This window comes from Pezoporus occidentalis, unplaced genomic scaffold (assembly GCF_034315485.1).
Source record: "Pezoporus occidentalis ecotype Australia unplaced genomic scaffold, CSIRO_AGI_Poc_V1 ctg11, whole genome shotgun sequence".
Lineage (NCBI taxonomy): Eukaryota > Metazoa > Chordata > Aves > Psittaciformes > Psittacidae > Pezoporus > Pezoporus occidentalis.
This window is the reverse complement of record NW_026912886.1, coordinates 9,454,144-9,470,031: the sequence shown is the minus strand read 5'-3', so window position 1 is coordinate 9,470,031 and position 15,888 is coordinate 9,454,144. Positions and strand designations below refer to the sequence as shown.

General features: G+C 40.4%; 1 protein-coding gene across 1 annotated transcript in view; it reads left to right on the top strand.

Moving 5' to 3' along the window:
- The first annotated feature begins 346 nt into the window (after window positions 1-346).
- The window catches only part of ABHD17C (abhydrolase domain containing 17C, depalmitoylase), a 29,615-nt gene continuing 14,073 nt past the window's right edge, over window positions 347-15,888 (top strand). Inside the window, exon 1 of the mRNA XM_062630043.1 lies at window positions 347-1,693. Coding sequence (XP_062486027.1) covers window positions 1,161-1,693 — 533 coding nt within the window. The 5' untranslated portion in view covers window positions 347-1,160. The remainder of the gene's footprint in view (window positions 1,694-15,888) is intronic.

The window sequence follows — 15,888 nt, the reverse complement described above, 5'->3', positions numbered from 1 at the left end:
GCTCGGGAGCGGCGCCAGAAAATTCCGAGAGGCTGCGGGAGGTCAGAGAAACCCCCGCCACGTTGCCCACAAGCGGCGACACATATCCTGACATATCGCGACATAGCCCCCAGCGCCCCGCCCGCCCCGCAGCCCCTGCCCCCGGCCCCTGCGCGCATGCGCGGGAGGTGGGCGGCCGTGACCGCGGCAGCGGCAGAGGGGCTCCCTTAAAGAGCCAGGCGTGCGCTGCCCGCTCGCTTGTGGGCTGCCGCTCACCTCCAACCCTGCCCCGCCCCTGCCGCGCACCTGCGGGCGGCCCTGCGCAAGGCCTAGGGGGCAGCCGCGAGCCGCGGCGGGCGCTGTGATTGCGCCGGGCTCCCGCCCCCGTCCCCGCCGGCACCTGCGGCGGGCGGCCCCGCTCCGCGCCCGTAACCCGGAAGCGGTGCGGCTGCGAGGAGGGGAGAGCGCCGGGACATGGCCGCTGCCTGCTCCTGTCTCCGCGCCGCAGCCGGCATGGCCCTGCCCGCGGCGACGCGCAGCTGAGCATCGACCTTGCCTTCCCCTTTTCCTCCACCTTCTCCTCCCGCCGCCGCTCGGACGCTGCCTGGGCCGGGGCGGGGCCGGTAGCACTGAGGGGGCCCCTTGCTGCCTGGCAGGGGCCTCGGGGCCGGTGGCGGGTGGGGCTGGGCCGGGACGGGGCCGCGCGTGGTGCTGGGGGAAGGGCCCTTCCTGTGCGCGGCTGCATGTTCCTGGCGCGGGGAGCGCCTGCGCTTAGTGTTGGGCGCTGCACCGAGCCGGGGGTCTGCGTGTTCGTCTTGTACATGTGTACATGTACTTGCGATCTGTTTCCTTTGAGGGAATCTAGGGTGGTGCTTTAGAGTTGTATTTACTGTAGCATTATTTGTGGGATTTGAAAAGGCTGGTTGTACTTCACTTACATCTTGTGGGGTTGCTTTTTTTGTTTGTAAGTTGGCTTTTTTTTTATAAGCACGTTGTCAGGCTGCGAAAAGCTGAACTATTTTTGCTGAACTGTAGTTCCTCCAAGGCTGTCATTGTTTGCATTTTGGGAGGGCAGCTGGTGGCCTTGCAGGAAGGTGTGCAGGTTGTGCTGGAGGAAGGCACTGGGTTGGTTCAGTTTTGATTTCTTTCCAGTATAGGTTAGTTTTTCTCCGGTGTCTCTGATGCCAGAACAAGGCCCCAGAATGAACGGTTTCTCTCTGGGCGAGCTCTGCTGGCTGTTCTGCTGCCCGCCTTGCCCCAGCCGCATTGCTGCCAAGCTGGCCTTCCTGCCCCCGGAGCCCACCTATACTGTGCTGCAGCCTGAGCAGCAGCAGGAGGCTGGGGCAGCAGCTGGGGCAGGGACCCCGACGGGATCAGGCACCTGCAGTCTGCACTTGAGTGAGCGGGCGGACTGGCAGTATTCGCAGCGTGAACTGGATGCTGTGGAAGTGTTCTTCTCCCGCACGGCTCGAGATAACAGGCTGGGCTGCATGTTCGTACGTTGTGCCCCCACTGGCCGGTACACCCTGCTCTTCTCACATGGTAATGCTGTGGATCTGGGCCAGATGTGCAGCTTCTATATTGGCCTTGGCTCCCGCATCAACTGCAACGTCTTCTCTTATGACTACTCTGGCTACGGGGTGAGCACTGGCAAGCCCTCTGAGAAAAACCTGTATGCAGACATTGATGCAGCCTGGCAGGCCCTCAGGACAAGGTAAATGAATATTTGGGGACAAGGTATTTCTGTATCTCTGTTTAATCCTAATAACTCCAATGTCTGCACAGTTGACCTGCTGAGAGGTGGAGGGGAATGGGTTTGTAGATGGTTTGTTATTTTGATGGCCTCACCAGATGTTCTGACAACAGCTGCAATGTGATTTGCTGGATGGCTTCATTTGTTAAAAGGTTTATTCAGCTGTATAATATGTTAGTCATTGCTCCACCACTAAAAAGCTCCATTTTGAGCAAGAGATACTGCACTGGTTGCAGTTCGAGCTTGCAGGGTACAAAAAGAACTTTTGCTTGAGACTTGCCCACCATGATCTACGTGTAGAGAGGTAACCCAGTGGAGCAAAGCTTTGACTGAATTTGGTAGTAGCCTAGATTAGAGCTTACCAAGAAACTGCTGGTGTTCTGTGAAGTGTCTGGGGTTTCAGACATGCTCACCCGACGTAGACAACTTTCAGACAACTGTTATAAATTGGGTAGGGTAGCAGTGTGGAAGGAAAAAGTGTTGACAGGTGGAAGTAGAGCACGGGATTCTGCCAGGAGGAGGTGCCAAAGTAGGTGGCATCCAAAGGGGTGGAGCATCAGTGAGACAGCTCTGGCAAGGGGGCATAGCCAGTAGAAACAAGGAGGCCATGTGTCATAGGAAATCCCAAGCAGATATGCTGCCCCTGGCTCCTTGCTATAATTGGTTGTCATCCATGGGCCTCTGTTGCCTCTTCTGTCCACAGAAACCATGAGCTCTTCTTGCTGTTGCATAAGTGGTTCTTAAAATGGGACCTTGCAGAACATAGGAAGAGAGGGCTTTAAAAGGCTTAAATGGTTGTAATAGGGCAGGAGAAAAGAACAATGGAGGTTTTCTGTTCTTGGCTGTGGGGTTGTGTAGATGAACTTGGCTTCCATGAAATAAGTATTTACTGTCTATCTTAGGGATATGTGCCAGCTTCAAAAATAGTGACAGGAGTTGTTACTAATTCAGATAATTGGCTTTTCAAGGATCTGGGGATTGGTCAGTCATGGAGTCCAACGTCAAGAGCATGGGAAAGAAAGGTGCAGGGGGAAAAACACGTTTTGTAGCAGGTGTTCTGTCTGGTGAGCAGGCCAGGTTCTGGGTACATTTTCCAGTTCACTCTCTCATAAAAAGAAAAATCTTGTATATAAATAAAGAAATAATTTTAATCTGCTGTGTGCAGAATAAATTATTAAATGCCACTATTCCACATATGGATTATGTAAATGATGTCTAGGGAAGGAACAGAGCTGTGGCTGAGCCAAGCATAGTTAATGTTTGTCCTTTAGTTGCTGTGTTTTCTCTCTGTTTCTCTTTGTTTAGTTGATCATGTTTTTTCATGGAGGTATTCTAGAGCTCTGGAGAAGTGCTTTCACATCTGTGTTTAAGTGCTCCTTCTTGACAAGCATTTAGTACATGTTTAAGGTCTACACATATCCAGAAATAAGGGGTTCCTTCACATAAATCTTTCAGGAAACCTGACCCAGTAGGTGATGCCTACACATGCCCAGCTTGCTCTGAGAGGATCAGGCTCCTTCTGTCAAAGTGTGACTGGAAAAGTTTATAATTTTACATTAGAGCTTTTTACTTGGTTTATGCAAGATCTAGGTTTTGCTTTCCTCCTTAAATTGAGGGATTTTAAAAGTCCACCAACTTTTTACTTTACCATGTTTGTAAATCCCATGTCTTAGTGCTACCTTGAGAGTACTGTTAAGAGAAGTTGTGTCGTCATTGGTTAGATTTTCAGGAGCCAAAGGAAATATTACACTAATTTAGGTGCTTAGTAAAGAAATTGGTTCCTGTAAAATGTAAGCTTAAAAAAAAAAACCAAGAAGTTAATTGATTCTGAACAGATGGCAGATGTCTTTTGAGCAGGTATGAACCAAAACAGTAATCTTTCTGCTGATGAATTATCTAAGCAGTAGTGTGAACTTTGATCATTTCTTAGCCCTTCTTAATAAGTCCAGGTGGCTCACAATTAAGTGAAATATTCTGCTGTAAAAATTCAAGTCTGCCTCTTGAGATAAAATATATTATGCCACCTCTGCTGCAGCGGTTCACTGGTAGCTTCCAAGAGTTTGTGTATGCTTTCATTCTTATTGCAAATTCCTGACATTTGGCCTGTAGCCATATGGTGGTGAACTGTAATGCAAAGTTGAAAGTGGAATCTTAAAATAGAGGTTCACTGTGCTATCAAAAGCATTTAGTCATCTGTGCTAAGTTCTGTGGGAAGCTGTTGTTCTTCTGAATCCACCAGACGTTCCACATGGCAGTAGGAAGGAATTATTATAATGTTGGAAGTCTGAGATTCTTTCTTGTTTTTTTTTTACTTGTTTAAAATTGTGCCCATGAAGTACCACTGATACTTACAAATATTAATTTATCAGTGTATTATGAAAGTTTTAGTGATTGACATTACAAAAAGAGATTGCTGCCAAACTGGTGGGGAGCTGCATGTGTTTGCAAGCATAGCTGCAAATTTTGAGTGTGTATTTTCAAGGTACTCAAATGAGGATCTCGCGATCCCATACACATTTAGGTATCAAAGCTTACATAACAGATGATTATAAAACTATTATTTAAATAATGGATGGAAAATAATAAATTTTGTTTGTTTTCAATTATCATCTGTCTTTGGAGAATCTGTCAACTGTACTTTTAGTCTTTGTGAAGAGTAACTTATTTTCCTTAGTCCTAATTAAATGAGTATCTCTTCTCATGAATTAAGTACACTCTTAAATCATAATTTTACTAATTATTTAGTTTGAATGTTGTCTTTCAGCCCAGGTGAAGATGCTGATGTATAATTGTATTCCCTCGAAATGGGTTCTTATAGATGTTCCTTCAGAGGCCTAACTGTAGCATTGGTTGTTCTAGTTCCAGTATAAACTGTTAATTGGTAATTAATTTGGTCTTTTATATATATTTATTTCCACTCGATGAACAAATTTCCATCTGGTATCTAAATGTTTCTCAGAGAATTTTCTGTTTCATTGCTTCAGATAACATTTTTTGTGCATGTGTTATTTTAGGCAGGTTGGTCTGGTTTTGTTCTGTTTGTTCCAAAGCCAGAACCAGATTGAAGAGAAGCTGTATTGGACTCTGCCTTCTATCATGGTCCATATGGTTTTAAGTTGCTGCTTTTTATTCAGATGTGATTAACTCTTATCCTGATATCTGACTGACTTAGTGTAACATCTGCACAGACTGAATTGATTGTTGTCCTCCCCCTTCTTTCCTGAATTCCACATGGGAAGGTTGAACTTTCAAACATGTTTACATTAAGACAATGTACAGTACTTAAAAACAGGATGCACTCTTTGGGTCTGGGTACAGTGCTTAAGCACAAAACCATGACTGCTTTGTTGACTGTGTGCTATTTATATTAAAATCAATTTGTATGTTCTCTAAAAATTTGGAGAAGCATTGTGAAGTATTTTAAAACCCCAGTCAAATGAAGAAGGTACTGCTTCCCCACTCTCTCTGCTTCTGGAGTAAAGCATCAAAGAGGAGAAACTAATAGTCCACCTTTTGGATATTGAAAGGGGAGAAGAAAATATAGTTAATAAGTACAAGAGTAAGAGCTGTTCTTGTTGCATTTAACATAACATAGCTAGATGTTTTTTCATGGTATACAAAATAAGCTAGTAGCTTTCTTTTTTTCCTGTTTAAGCTTTTGATAAATGATAGATGTTACTGCAGTGTATAAATCCCTCATTCTGAAAATGTACATTTGAATTTGTCTTTCAGTTGATAGGAGAGCATTGGTTTGCTTCCATTTTTCATTATGTTTTTTGGCATGATGAAAGGAATTGGATTGTGAAATGGCATAGTAAAATGCAAGGGCTTTTGATCAGTGGATAAGAGGTAATTTAGAATGTTTAAATAGGTTTTTAAACTTTCCCCCCAAATTTAATGTAAAAAATGATCCAAAACGAAACCTTTTATTATATATGAATTTTACTATTTGTGGTGTTGATTATCAGTCTCTTCATATGGCTGTTTCATTTGCAGAAGTTAATGGAAAAATATTGTGGTTTTCATTGGAGTAAAATTGAGAAACACACCTAATTGAATTAGAGTGATAACTAATCTTCTGAGGTTATGTCAGTTTTGTTTGTCTCCATTCTGATTCGCTGCAGTGGTTACAGCTTTATAGATGAATGATACCTTCAGGTTGTTTTACTTTGGTTTGTCAAAGTACTTATTTTGTACTTTAATTTTCTTTGCTACAGAATCTTCTTTCGCTAGCACTGTATTTCGGTGCATAATCTAACCTGAGTTCTTTAGGTTGAATACTTAGAGGGTTCAGTAAGAAGATACCAACTAAATTCCTGATTTGGCCAAAGGCAGTGCTTGGCAGAGTCATGATAAATAATACAGGAGTAATAGGGTTCTCCCTGTTGATGGTTCATCACCTAGTAGATTTTTCTGTCGTTGACTTTGATAGGGTATTTCCCACTTTCAGCTTCTTAATAATGTTGCTATAGTGTCTGCAAAGGATTGTTTAAAGAGTCTGTTCCCTAAATCTTAACTTATTTTACCTGCCACGGTCAATACATCAAGAAAAACTGCATACAGCTTTGCTCAAAAATAGAAACCTACAGAATAGTCTCCTGTTTATGCAGTGAGCAGAGATCAGATGATGAGCATTGCAGGGACAAATACCAACAACTGTTTAAAACAGGTGCTCTGATGTTCAAAGTTACTCAGAATGTTTACTGAGCTTTGGCGAGGTATTACATAGTTAAGTCACTGAAGTAAAAGTGGTTTTGTTAAATGTTTTTTCCCTATTTCTGTCAGGACTACAAGATCAAAGCTTGGTTTTTGTTTTTGGGTTGGTTTTTTTTTGTTTTGTTTTTGTTTTTTGTTTTTTAAAAGATGATTTTTCACTGTCAGAATGTTTTGCATCTAGTGTTAATTGGGAAGAAAAATAAGCTGCTAAAGAGCCTTTGGCTAGCAACGCTTGTTAACCCAGGTGTAGATAGTCCTGAAATTCATCTGCCTGAACTGGAGATGTTGGTTTACCCTGCTATACAAAGGTTGTAGGACCTGGGTGCTCAGCATTATCAGAGCATTGAACATGAAGGTTTCTAGGCAAACATGTTGTTAAATCCTACTTCCTGAAAGAGCTAAAGGTTTCTGTCTGCTTTTTAGCACTAAATTGCGTGAAGCGTACAAAAAAGAGAAAGGCAGCTCTTTCCCTTTCTCACTCTGTGTAGAGAAGTGTGTCACCTCTGGAGACTGAGCTGATGGTTGTTACACAGTTTCACCTGTGCGTTCTGCTAGCCGTGCTTAGATTTGTTCACTTTGGTCCTAACAATGGAGCATGAGCTGTACCATGTAAAACGCAGTGTTTTTGCTCTGAAGCCAGGGTCAGTCTTCAGTCTATTGCAACATCAAAACCAAAAAATCCCTCCAAAATTCAACCTTTATCCTTTGTTACTCTCCTGTTTTGGTGTGTTTCTAAGTGGTGAGGTAAGTTTACGCTATCTCATTACTTGTGAGCCGTAAGTAAAAAGAGCAAATTAAAAAAACAATTAGTAGAGAACGGTTAAAGCTATGAAGGTGGGTAATCTGCCGGCAGGTGTTTTTTTGGGGAAGACTGACACTTCTTGAGCAAATGGATATTTGTCTTTTTTTCATATTGAATGATGGAAATGTTTTTTTTTTTTTTTTTATTTTTGTATCTTGTTTTGCCCTGTGATGCTTCCTCACATGGACATAAGCTAGTACAAAGGCAGTGCCAAGCAACTTAGTTCTGTAGCTTATGTCTGAATTTTGTACTTCATTTTGTTGTAATGTTTGCCTGGTGGAGAGGGCAGTGTGATTCTAGTAACTTTTAAACCCTGTCCCAAAACCACTTTTAAGCAAAGTATTAAGAAGTTAGTTCTTCAGTTGCATCCTCTGTTGGCTTTAAAGCCAACCATCTCAAAATAATGTAGCACTAATAAAACTAAGTGAAGAAATATCGTAGCCCTTCTTTATCCCTAAAGCCAGTAATAAATTTGATGAATAACTAAACACTCCCTTCTGCCCTCCCTCACAAATATAAATCAATTACAAGGCTGCATTGGAAGAAGTTGAAATGAATTGTAAAATAAGCTGCAAATGTGTTGTATCTAACATGCTTGTGCACATACACGCTTGCTTTTACCAATTGCTCCCTAAAAAGGGCAGAAATCTTTCTCTGCTGGTTAGGAGATAGTTTCAGTTGCCGCTGCACTTGAGAAAAGTTGAAGGCACTTACTTACCTGTGTGCAAGAGGAGGGGTTCCTTGTGGTCTTGCATGCTCAGACTGACATGATGAAGTTGAATTTCATTCCTACTCTCAAACTGTTTTGTTGCTGTGGGTTTTTAAATGTCAGGTTTTGTGAGCACTGGAATTGTGTGATTGTAAACCCAGGAAACTCTATGAACACAGATGAATAAAGATGCTTTTAATAGAAGGCTAAGAGGGTGATGACCTTGAAGGTCCCTTCCAACCCAAACTATTCTATGATTCTATGAATATAGAGTGGGATGAGTAGTGCATAGTGTCATCTTAAGGGCTGAGGAACATCTTTGCATTCTTTATTCCAAAGGATAAATTAAGAAAAATGGATTATTGTAGCATGTTTGCACATTATGCTTTGCTGCTTACAGTCACAGAAGGGTGCAAATGTAGGCCAGTTGTATAATGTTATACTGGTGTTATCTATATCCATATCTTTATATTTTTTCAACCACTGTGCTAACTTTGCAGACAAACTTCTCCTATTGGCATTAAACATTGTGGTTGGATTTGCTGACTATGAGACCAAATAATACAACGGCACAAAATTGTGCTAAACAGGAGGATCTGGCTCAGTGCCCCCCACCTTCCCACCCCATCATGTCTCCTGATGAGCACATGCACGTCTTCAAAAAATCCCTACAATCATTAAATAAATCTGTAACATCTCAACTTTCAAAAAGGGGAATTCCATGTGGGTTCACAAATGAAGAATGGTGTTGATGTGGAAGATGAGGTTTTATGTTAATATACTTGCCTCAAAGTCCAGAGGGGAAAATTTAAATTAGAGGTAATCTCAGAATAGTGCCTCTGTTTTTTTCTGTATTGCATATTTGTTAGAAAAGCTTCATGTATGCTTTCCTGACTGTAATATTATTTATTGATACGGTCTCTTGAAATTTTTTCTAGGTACACCTTCAAGACTGTTGATTTGAAATTAACTGTGGTTTAGACAATTTTGGGTATGCTTCTAGGCAGATCTGTGTTACTGTGCTTCATTAAAAAGTCCTGCTTACATATAGAAATGTTACTTTAAAAACTTTGACTGTGGTGAGTCTTGTTTATCAGCCAAGGCATGCTGCTGGAAGAAGCTGCATACATCAGTGTCTGGCAAATAACCCTTCTCAAGGCATGCAGTGTCAGCCAGTAGCTCAGAGACTTTTATTACTAATTTTTTACAGGATGCTGCCAAATTTCTTAAAGTGCCAGTATGTTAGACCAGTGACATGGAGTGGCTCTTTCTTTTTGTGTGCAGTAAATGACCACCTATGGAGTAATGGATAATGGAATCCAACAAGTCTGAAAATTCTGAGACCAACTACAGTTTGCTTCTCAGGAAAACACCCTTAAAATAGTATGTCTTAAATATTTCTCTTTTAGTAAGGTTGTTTCGAAAAGGGTTTGCTCTGGTTATAGGATCTTTCTGGACATTCCTCCCCTCTGCTGGCTTTTAGTTAGCTTTGCTTTGAATGTTCTCACAGAAGTTGAAAAATGGTGTTCAGTATCAACAAAGAAGCAAACCCAGCTGTATATTTTTTCCAGTATACAGATAAACTGAGATAAGCTTCAAATTATTTTATCATTAATCCATGAATCTTAATACCTATTTATAATAAAGATAGCAAGACACTTTATCTTAACTATTACACTGTACAGTAAATTGCAAGCCTTAATAATATACAAAATAAAAGGGAAGCCAACAACAATATGGGGGCAGACTTCTGTTGGGCATTTTGCAGCCAGAATGGTGTATGGAGCCATCTATACTTTAAAGGAAACTTTGAGTAGTTAACTTACTGCCTTAAGCATTGGACTGGTTTGTTTGTACAGATTTTAATCTTTGTCCCATCTCTGTATAGTCTTCCCCAGCATCTGATGAATGTATTTTTGTAGGATGTTGGCTGTATTACAGCCTGGAGAAGGTGCCATCTTTCAAGAAAATAATCTTGCTTTTGAAGTGTGTTGTCCAGTGTAGATTTATGAAAGTCTTCTCCAGCAAGCTGTTTGTTCTTTATAGTTTCAGGTGTGTGTTTTGGTGTGTTGTTTTGGGGTTTTATAAATGAAGTAACTAATTTGGTATATTTATCTTGGAGGTGTTCCCTGGACAATTCTTACCTTGAGGCAGCTTGGTCAAGAGCCAGTCAGACTGGAATGTACCTCAGTGTGTGTATTAAGTTGTATTGCGCATTTTTCCATAATATCTTTTTGTTGTTCCCTACTGTAACATTGTCTGTTTTTCTAGTAAAGCATGTTTCTTCACGTGTCTTAATAATTCTACAGAAAAACTTAGTAGATTAGTCTGGGTATGAGCATCTTACCAAGTTTAACTGACTATAAAAGTACCAGAGTTTTAGGAAGAGGTGGGGTCACGAAACGTTTCAGCTTCAGTTTTGCTATTTTTATGCATACTAGTTTATGAGCATGTAACCTTTGCCTTGGACTAGTTCATAAGTACACTGTGGGTTAGCATACATTGCAGGCATCTCTTTCTGATGCAAGAAACACCCTTTAGGAGTCAGTACAGTAGTTAAAGATATTACCTGATATTTTAACCTTAAGTCTGACCAGGATACCTAAAAGGTTTTGACTTTTGCTGAATCTCTGCCACCTTCCAAGTTTCTGTTCCTCTGGTACAGAAACCCTCTGCCCTTTCCCCTGAGCTCTTGCTAATTATTCATAGATTGTGATGTTCACTTCTAAAGCCCCCAGGCATGAAACCAGTGCAAGTAGTTCTTTATCCTGTTTTTGAAATTTGTACTAAAAATCAGTCTAATAATGCAGAAACTATCTGTGATGGAATACAGGCACAAATATAGTTGCCTTTAGAAAGAAATCCAAGAAATTTTTCTAATTTGTATTTGCATTAACAAAGACGATAGAATGTACTCAAATACTACTTGGATCCAAGTACTTGATGTTAAAGATAAGATTGCCATAAATCCACAATGTTCACCCAGTTTTGTAGAGGGCGAAAGGGTTGGAAAGTCTCGTTGGTTTATTGAGTTCTTTTTTATCCTGAAATTAAGGAAGCTGGTGCCAAATGTACCACCCTTCCAAACTGGTTGCCCTTCTGTCAAAGCTCATCTAAGATCTGAGACCATATTGTGTAGAGCACTGAACAGACACTATTGATATAAATAAGACCTGGCAGCTTCCAATTATTTCAGGAAATTACCCTTTCCATCCAAAAATCCACTTTAATGATGTTCATAATGAGGAACATTAAACCTAAGGATCTTGGATGTTTCTTACCTGGATGCAGTTCTAAACCTGTTGCATTTCAGCAGCAGGAAAAACTGAAGTAATATTCATAGCAATTTTCTCATGTTTTGTTTTTGTTTTTTGTTTTTTTTTTTTTTTAATGATGAAGTATGTGTTAATTCAGAATAAAGGAAGCAATGTTAGCTTAAACTTAACTTTGATTTTTGAAGGCTGTAGTTAGCAGGCATTGTTTGCCATTTGTTACGCTGCTTTTTCTTCCTTCTGCTATTCCCAGTACTTCTAGGCAATAGTTTAATGTGAACTATGTTTTTACCTACTCTTCACTGTAGAACTGATCAGACTTCCTTTTTAAATACTTCTTAAAATTCTCATTAAATATTTCTATTTTGCCTCTGTCTTAGAAGCTTTGAGGTACTTGGACAAAGAAAAATACTGTTCATTTGAAAAATGTAATTGTTCAGAGGTAGATATGAAAAACCTGTGTTGAGGAAGAGCAGTAGCTGGTAACTAGAAGTGCATGTCATGAGATGGTGCAGGAAACATACATAGCCAAAACGTTGCTATCCAAATGGCATTTGGCCATAATGTAGGCATTAATATGTGTACTTTTCCAAGCACTGCACTGTTATCTGCTATTTCAGAAACAGAAACTTCAACAGGACAAGACTTCTTTATGCTGTGCAGGTTTACTGGTAGGCAGTTAAGTACCGGTGTGGCCTGTACTGGAATTGCTAACATTTTTTCCTGCATAACCAGTTGTTCTTCTGTGATACTGCAATCAAATTAAGAAGCCTGCTTGCTTTACAAGTACTGCATTGGAAGTAGAAGCAAATAGGATGCTGAGTAACATCAGGAAACTGCTGCTCTTTTTTCTTTTATTATTTTCTTTAATTTTCTGAGGTGCATCTGCATGTCAGTTTCTACCTTTACATTATCAGCTGAAATAATGACCATAAGTGCTTGCATTAGCAGTTGTCCGTGATCCACAGCTAGGTACTTCTGCTTCTTGTCCAGTAGCTAACTGTTAATTGGTAAGCATCCTTTTTTGAGGGGGAAAAGGCTGACTAGCGTGGAATCTTTTGCCAAAAAGACTACAAGAGCAATTGGCCCCATTAACTAGGTATCTTGGCAGAAACTAATCTGCAAGCATGCTGTTTGGCAGTTGTCAAAACCTTCATTTGCATGATATGGGCATAATGCCTTTTACTACATAGAAGCTTGGATGGGCCCAGATAAGATACCTGGACAAGTATGTATGACCTGGATTTTCTGATGTGAGGTTAGGAAAGTTTTGAGAAGTGAATACTTTTCTAAAGGTACAAAATTACAGTTCAACATTTCTTAGATTAACATTTATTACTTGAAGATAGGTAAAATTTCTGATACGAAATATTTTTAACTATAATTAAATGCAGATATCTGTTTCTGTAATAAATTACTTTTTTGTGCTGTCTTTCCGTGTTTCTGGAGAGCACAAGGCAGGTTTCATGAGCACTTCAACTGAACAGAGGTATTCAGGAGAAACTTCATGCCAAATTTTATTGTTCACAGTTCTTAGCAGTATTTACTGGGAGAAGGGAGAAAGGATTTAGCCCCTGGGTTTGTAGTGATAAAGGCTTTGGCTAGGAAATTTGATTTTTAAGCTCTGAACTAGTTATCTGTGGTCTGCTGTTTTAGAACATCTGGTGCTGCTAATCCTGGTGATTGCTATATATTTTTTTTAATCAGCTTTATGTTGACTGTTGCTGGGGCCTGAACATTCATTGTGCTGAAGTTCATCATAGGAACATTTGCAAGAGGAAAATAAAGTGTAAACCAGTGTGATAATGTATAGAGTTTGTGGAGCAATGGATCTTTAATCCTGGTAGAGTCAAATCAGACCAGCAACAGGAGCAACAGGAATGGAAGAACTTGAGGATGTATAGGAGAAAGAGATTGATGAGTCTGTTTTTTGGTGTTTTTTTGTTTGTTTGTTTGTTTTTGTTTTTGTTTTTTTTTTAAATCAGAGTGCCAATACAAAAATGACAGAGAAGGAAAAAAGCAGTAGGTTTTCTAGTTTCTGAAAAGGTGCTGGAAGAATATTTTCTAGTTATAAATTGCTTTTGTAAAATGTCTGTCCTCTATTTTGGCAGTTATCGCTTTGGTATTAGAATATTTAATGAATCTAGTTGAAAATGGATCACTAAGAGAAGGCAGGAGGGACTCGTCAGGAGGATACTGTTTCTCTTCGAGGCTGTGGATTTGCTACTTCTTTGAAAGCAAATGCTGAAGTGCATGCAGATTCACACTGTAATAAAGCTCAGTGTCTGGAGCAGTTAGAAAATTGGTATGTGTTGCCTCCACTTATCTGGGGATTGAGGGAAAAATAGAGGTTACAGTGTCACTTATCCAAGGAGGATTTCTTCTTATTTATGATTCACAAGACATGTCAGTGCAGAGGAATCACCTATTGTTCCGATTTTAAAATTAAAATACTGCCTTTCTTTCTTTTTTCAGTCTGTGGAATTGGTTAGAGTAACTCAAAGAAACACTAATTGTTTTCAGAGAATTAAAGAGGACTTATCCAAGCATGGTGGTCTCCTGGATAGCACAGGCCTTGACACTACTTGGCTTCTGCGTACAGCCCTCCAGTGATTGAGATACTGCATATCTTTGAGAGAAGCCCAGTCTTATTTAATAACTTTCTTTGTTCTTCTACAGTGCTTGAGCGTATTAATGTAGGTATATAAAGGAAAGAGAAATCGTACTGCCAGCTGAGTCATCTTTGTATAATGCTGTCTGATAAAATATTCATATACTGGGGACAGATGCATTCATCTGCAGTCAGTTCTTTTTGGCAGTATTAGACCAGTTCATTGGTACTGATCACTTTTGAATCAGGACCTTTCTGCTGTTCGTGTCCTCAATGTGCCTTTCTGCCCTCTCCTGCTGTTTGTATTGGAGACTCTCAGATCACCGCAAGAGCTATGCTAATGCTTCTGGATGGGAAAATGTGATGCATCCAGTTTGTCTGCCTCCATACTTGCAAGGGTTTATCCATTCCAGCTCCCACATAATCCTCTCAGATGCTGGCTCTGGTGTTCTGTAGGAGAGACTACATTCAGGTTTCCAGGGATCTTTGAAGAATTGTGTGAAAATGGCTTAAACTTTGTCTGTTACAATAGGATTTTGGATACAGACACCTGCTGTTTGTTGAGGTGGTTCAACTTTTTCTTTGTTCTCCTCTGTCAGCATTATGGGGATGATACTTAAATCTTTTTATATCAGCCTGTTTTCTGGATATAGTTAAGACTGTCTACAAGTGACATAAGGAAAATGCTGTATCACTGCCACATTTCACAACTGTATCAAAGAATCATAGCAAAACTGGAGAATTAAAGTTGTTAAACCTTGAACACATGAGGCTCTTTGTAAAATCTGTAGAGACTGAAATGTATACAAAATTACAATAAATCCTTAGGTTGGGAATATTTTTTTTTATTTTTTATTAAGTTACAATGTGTATAGCTAAGCAGCTGTGCAAACCTAGAAGTGTGAAATTTTGGGTGAGCTTTGCAGTTTGATTGCAGTTTAGGGTAAGTCTAGTTTCATTATATGTTTATCCAGTCGGAACTCAAATTTCAGAAAGTACAGCCTGATACATTTAAAGAAAACTGGTGCCATATCTTTTTGTCTTGACTTGTGGTTTGTGTGCTTCAGCAGTTTTCCCTGTTTTGGGAGCTGTGCCTGGGAAGAGGGTAGAAGCGTTGGAGATGGGTGGAGCAGGCAGCAGCTTGGGTCGAAAGCCACTGTGCTCCTCAGAGAAGTAATCCTAACATGTGAGCCAGAGGCTTAAGCTTGCATAGGTGAGCTCATGACAGTTGTTGCTGCTGCAGGACAGTCTTGAACATGGTGCTGTAGGTATGTAGAGGTAAGGGAAATCAGTGTTTGATGTGAAGAGGAAGGGTAAGAGCAGTGCTCAAAAGTGACATGTCAGAGGTGCTCCAATAAGTAGGTGGGAGTACTAGCAGAATAATACTGTGCTCCTGAGCAAAAATGCTTTGCGAACTGTTGGAGAGCAGCAAGATTGCTTCCTCCAGGCTTGTAAACCCTCAGTCTCCCAGTGCTGAGCCAAGGGTGGTGAGGAGGCTTATGTTGATGGGCTTGGGAGGTGAGCCAGAATGCCCTGGCTCACAGAATTTTCAGCCTTGGGAATAAGGCAAAGCACTCCAGTTTGGAAGTAACTGAAATTTAAGAGACAGCTATGAAGGCACAGAACTTGTGGGAATGCATAACCAGTGTTAATATTTACACATGGGTTTTTTTAATGTTTCCTAGGGAACCAGTTTCTGTGTTCGTTGACACATACTTGTTTTAACTGAAGTCTTTATATTAAAAGATACTGTGTTTAGGTACATGGATATCATCAAATCTTTCTTGTTCTTCATAACAACCCTTACAGAATTACAGTTTTATGAAGTAGTTTATTTTTTTTTCAGCTTTTGAGTGCAGGATGTCCAAAGTGAAAGGATTGTCAAAGTTTTTTATGTCATGTTGCAAGGACTTTGCTCATGTGTCTTAGCTGCGCTGTATTATAAAACAGAGTATGATGTGTACAGCTGAAAACAGGAATACCACAGCAGATTAGAGATGAGGTAGAAGGTAGGGGTAAAGATAATGAATTCTTTACTCCAGAAGA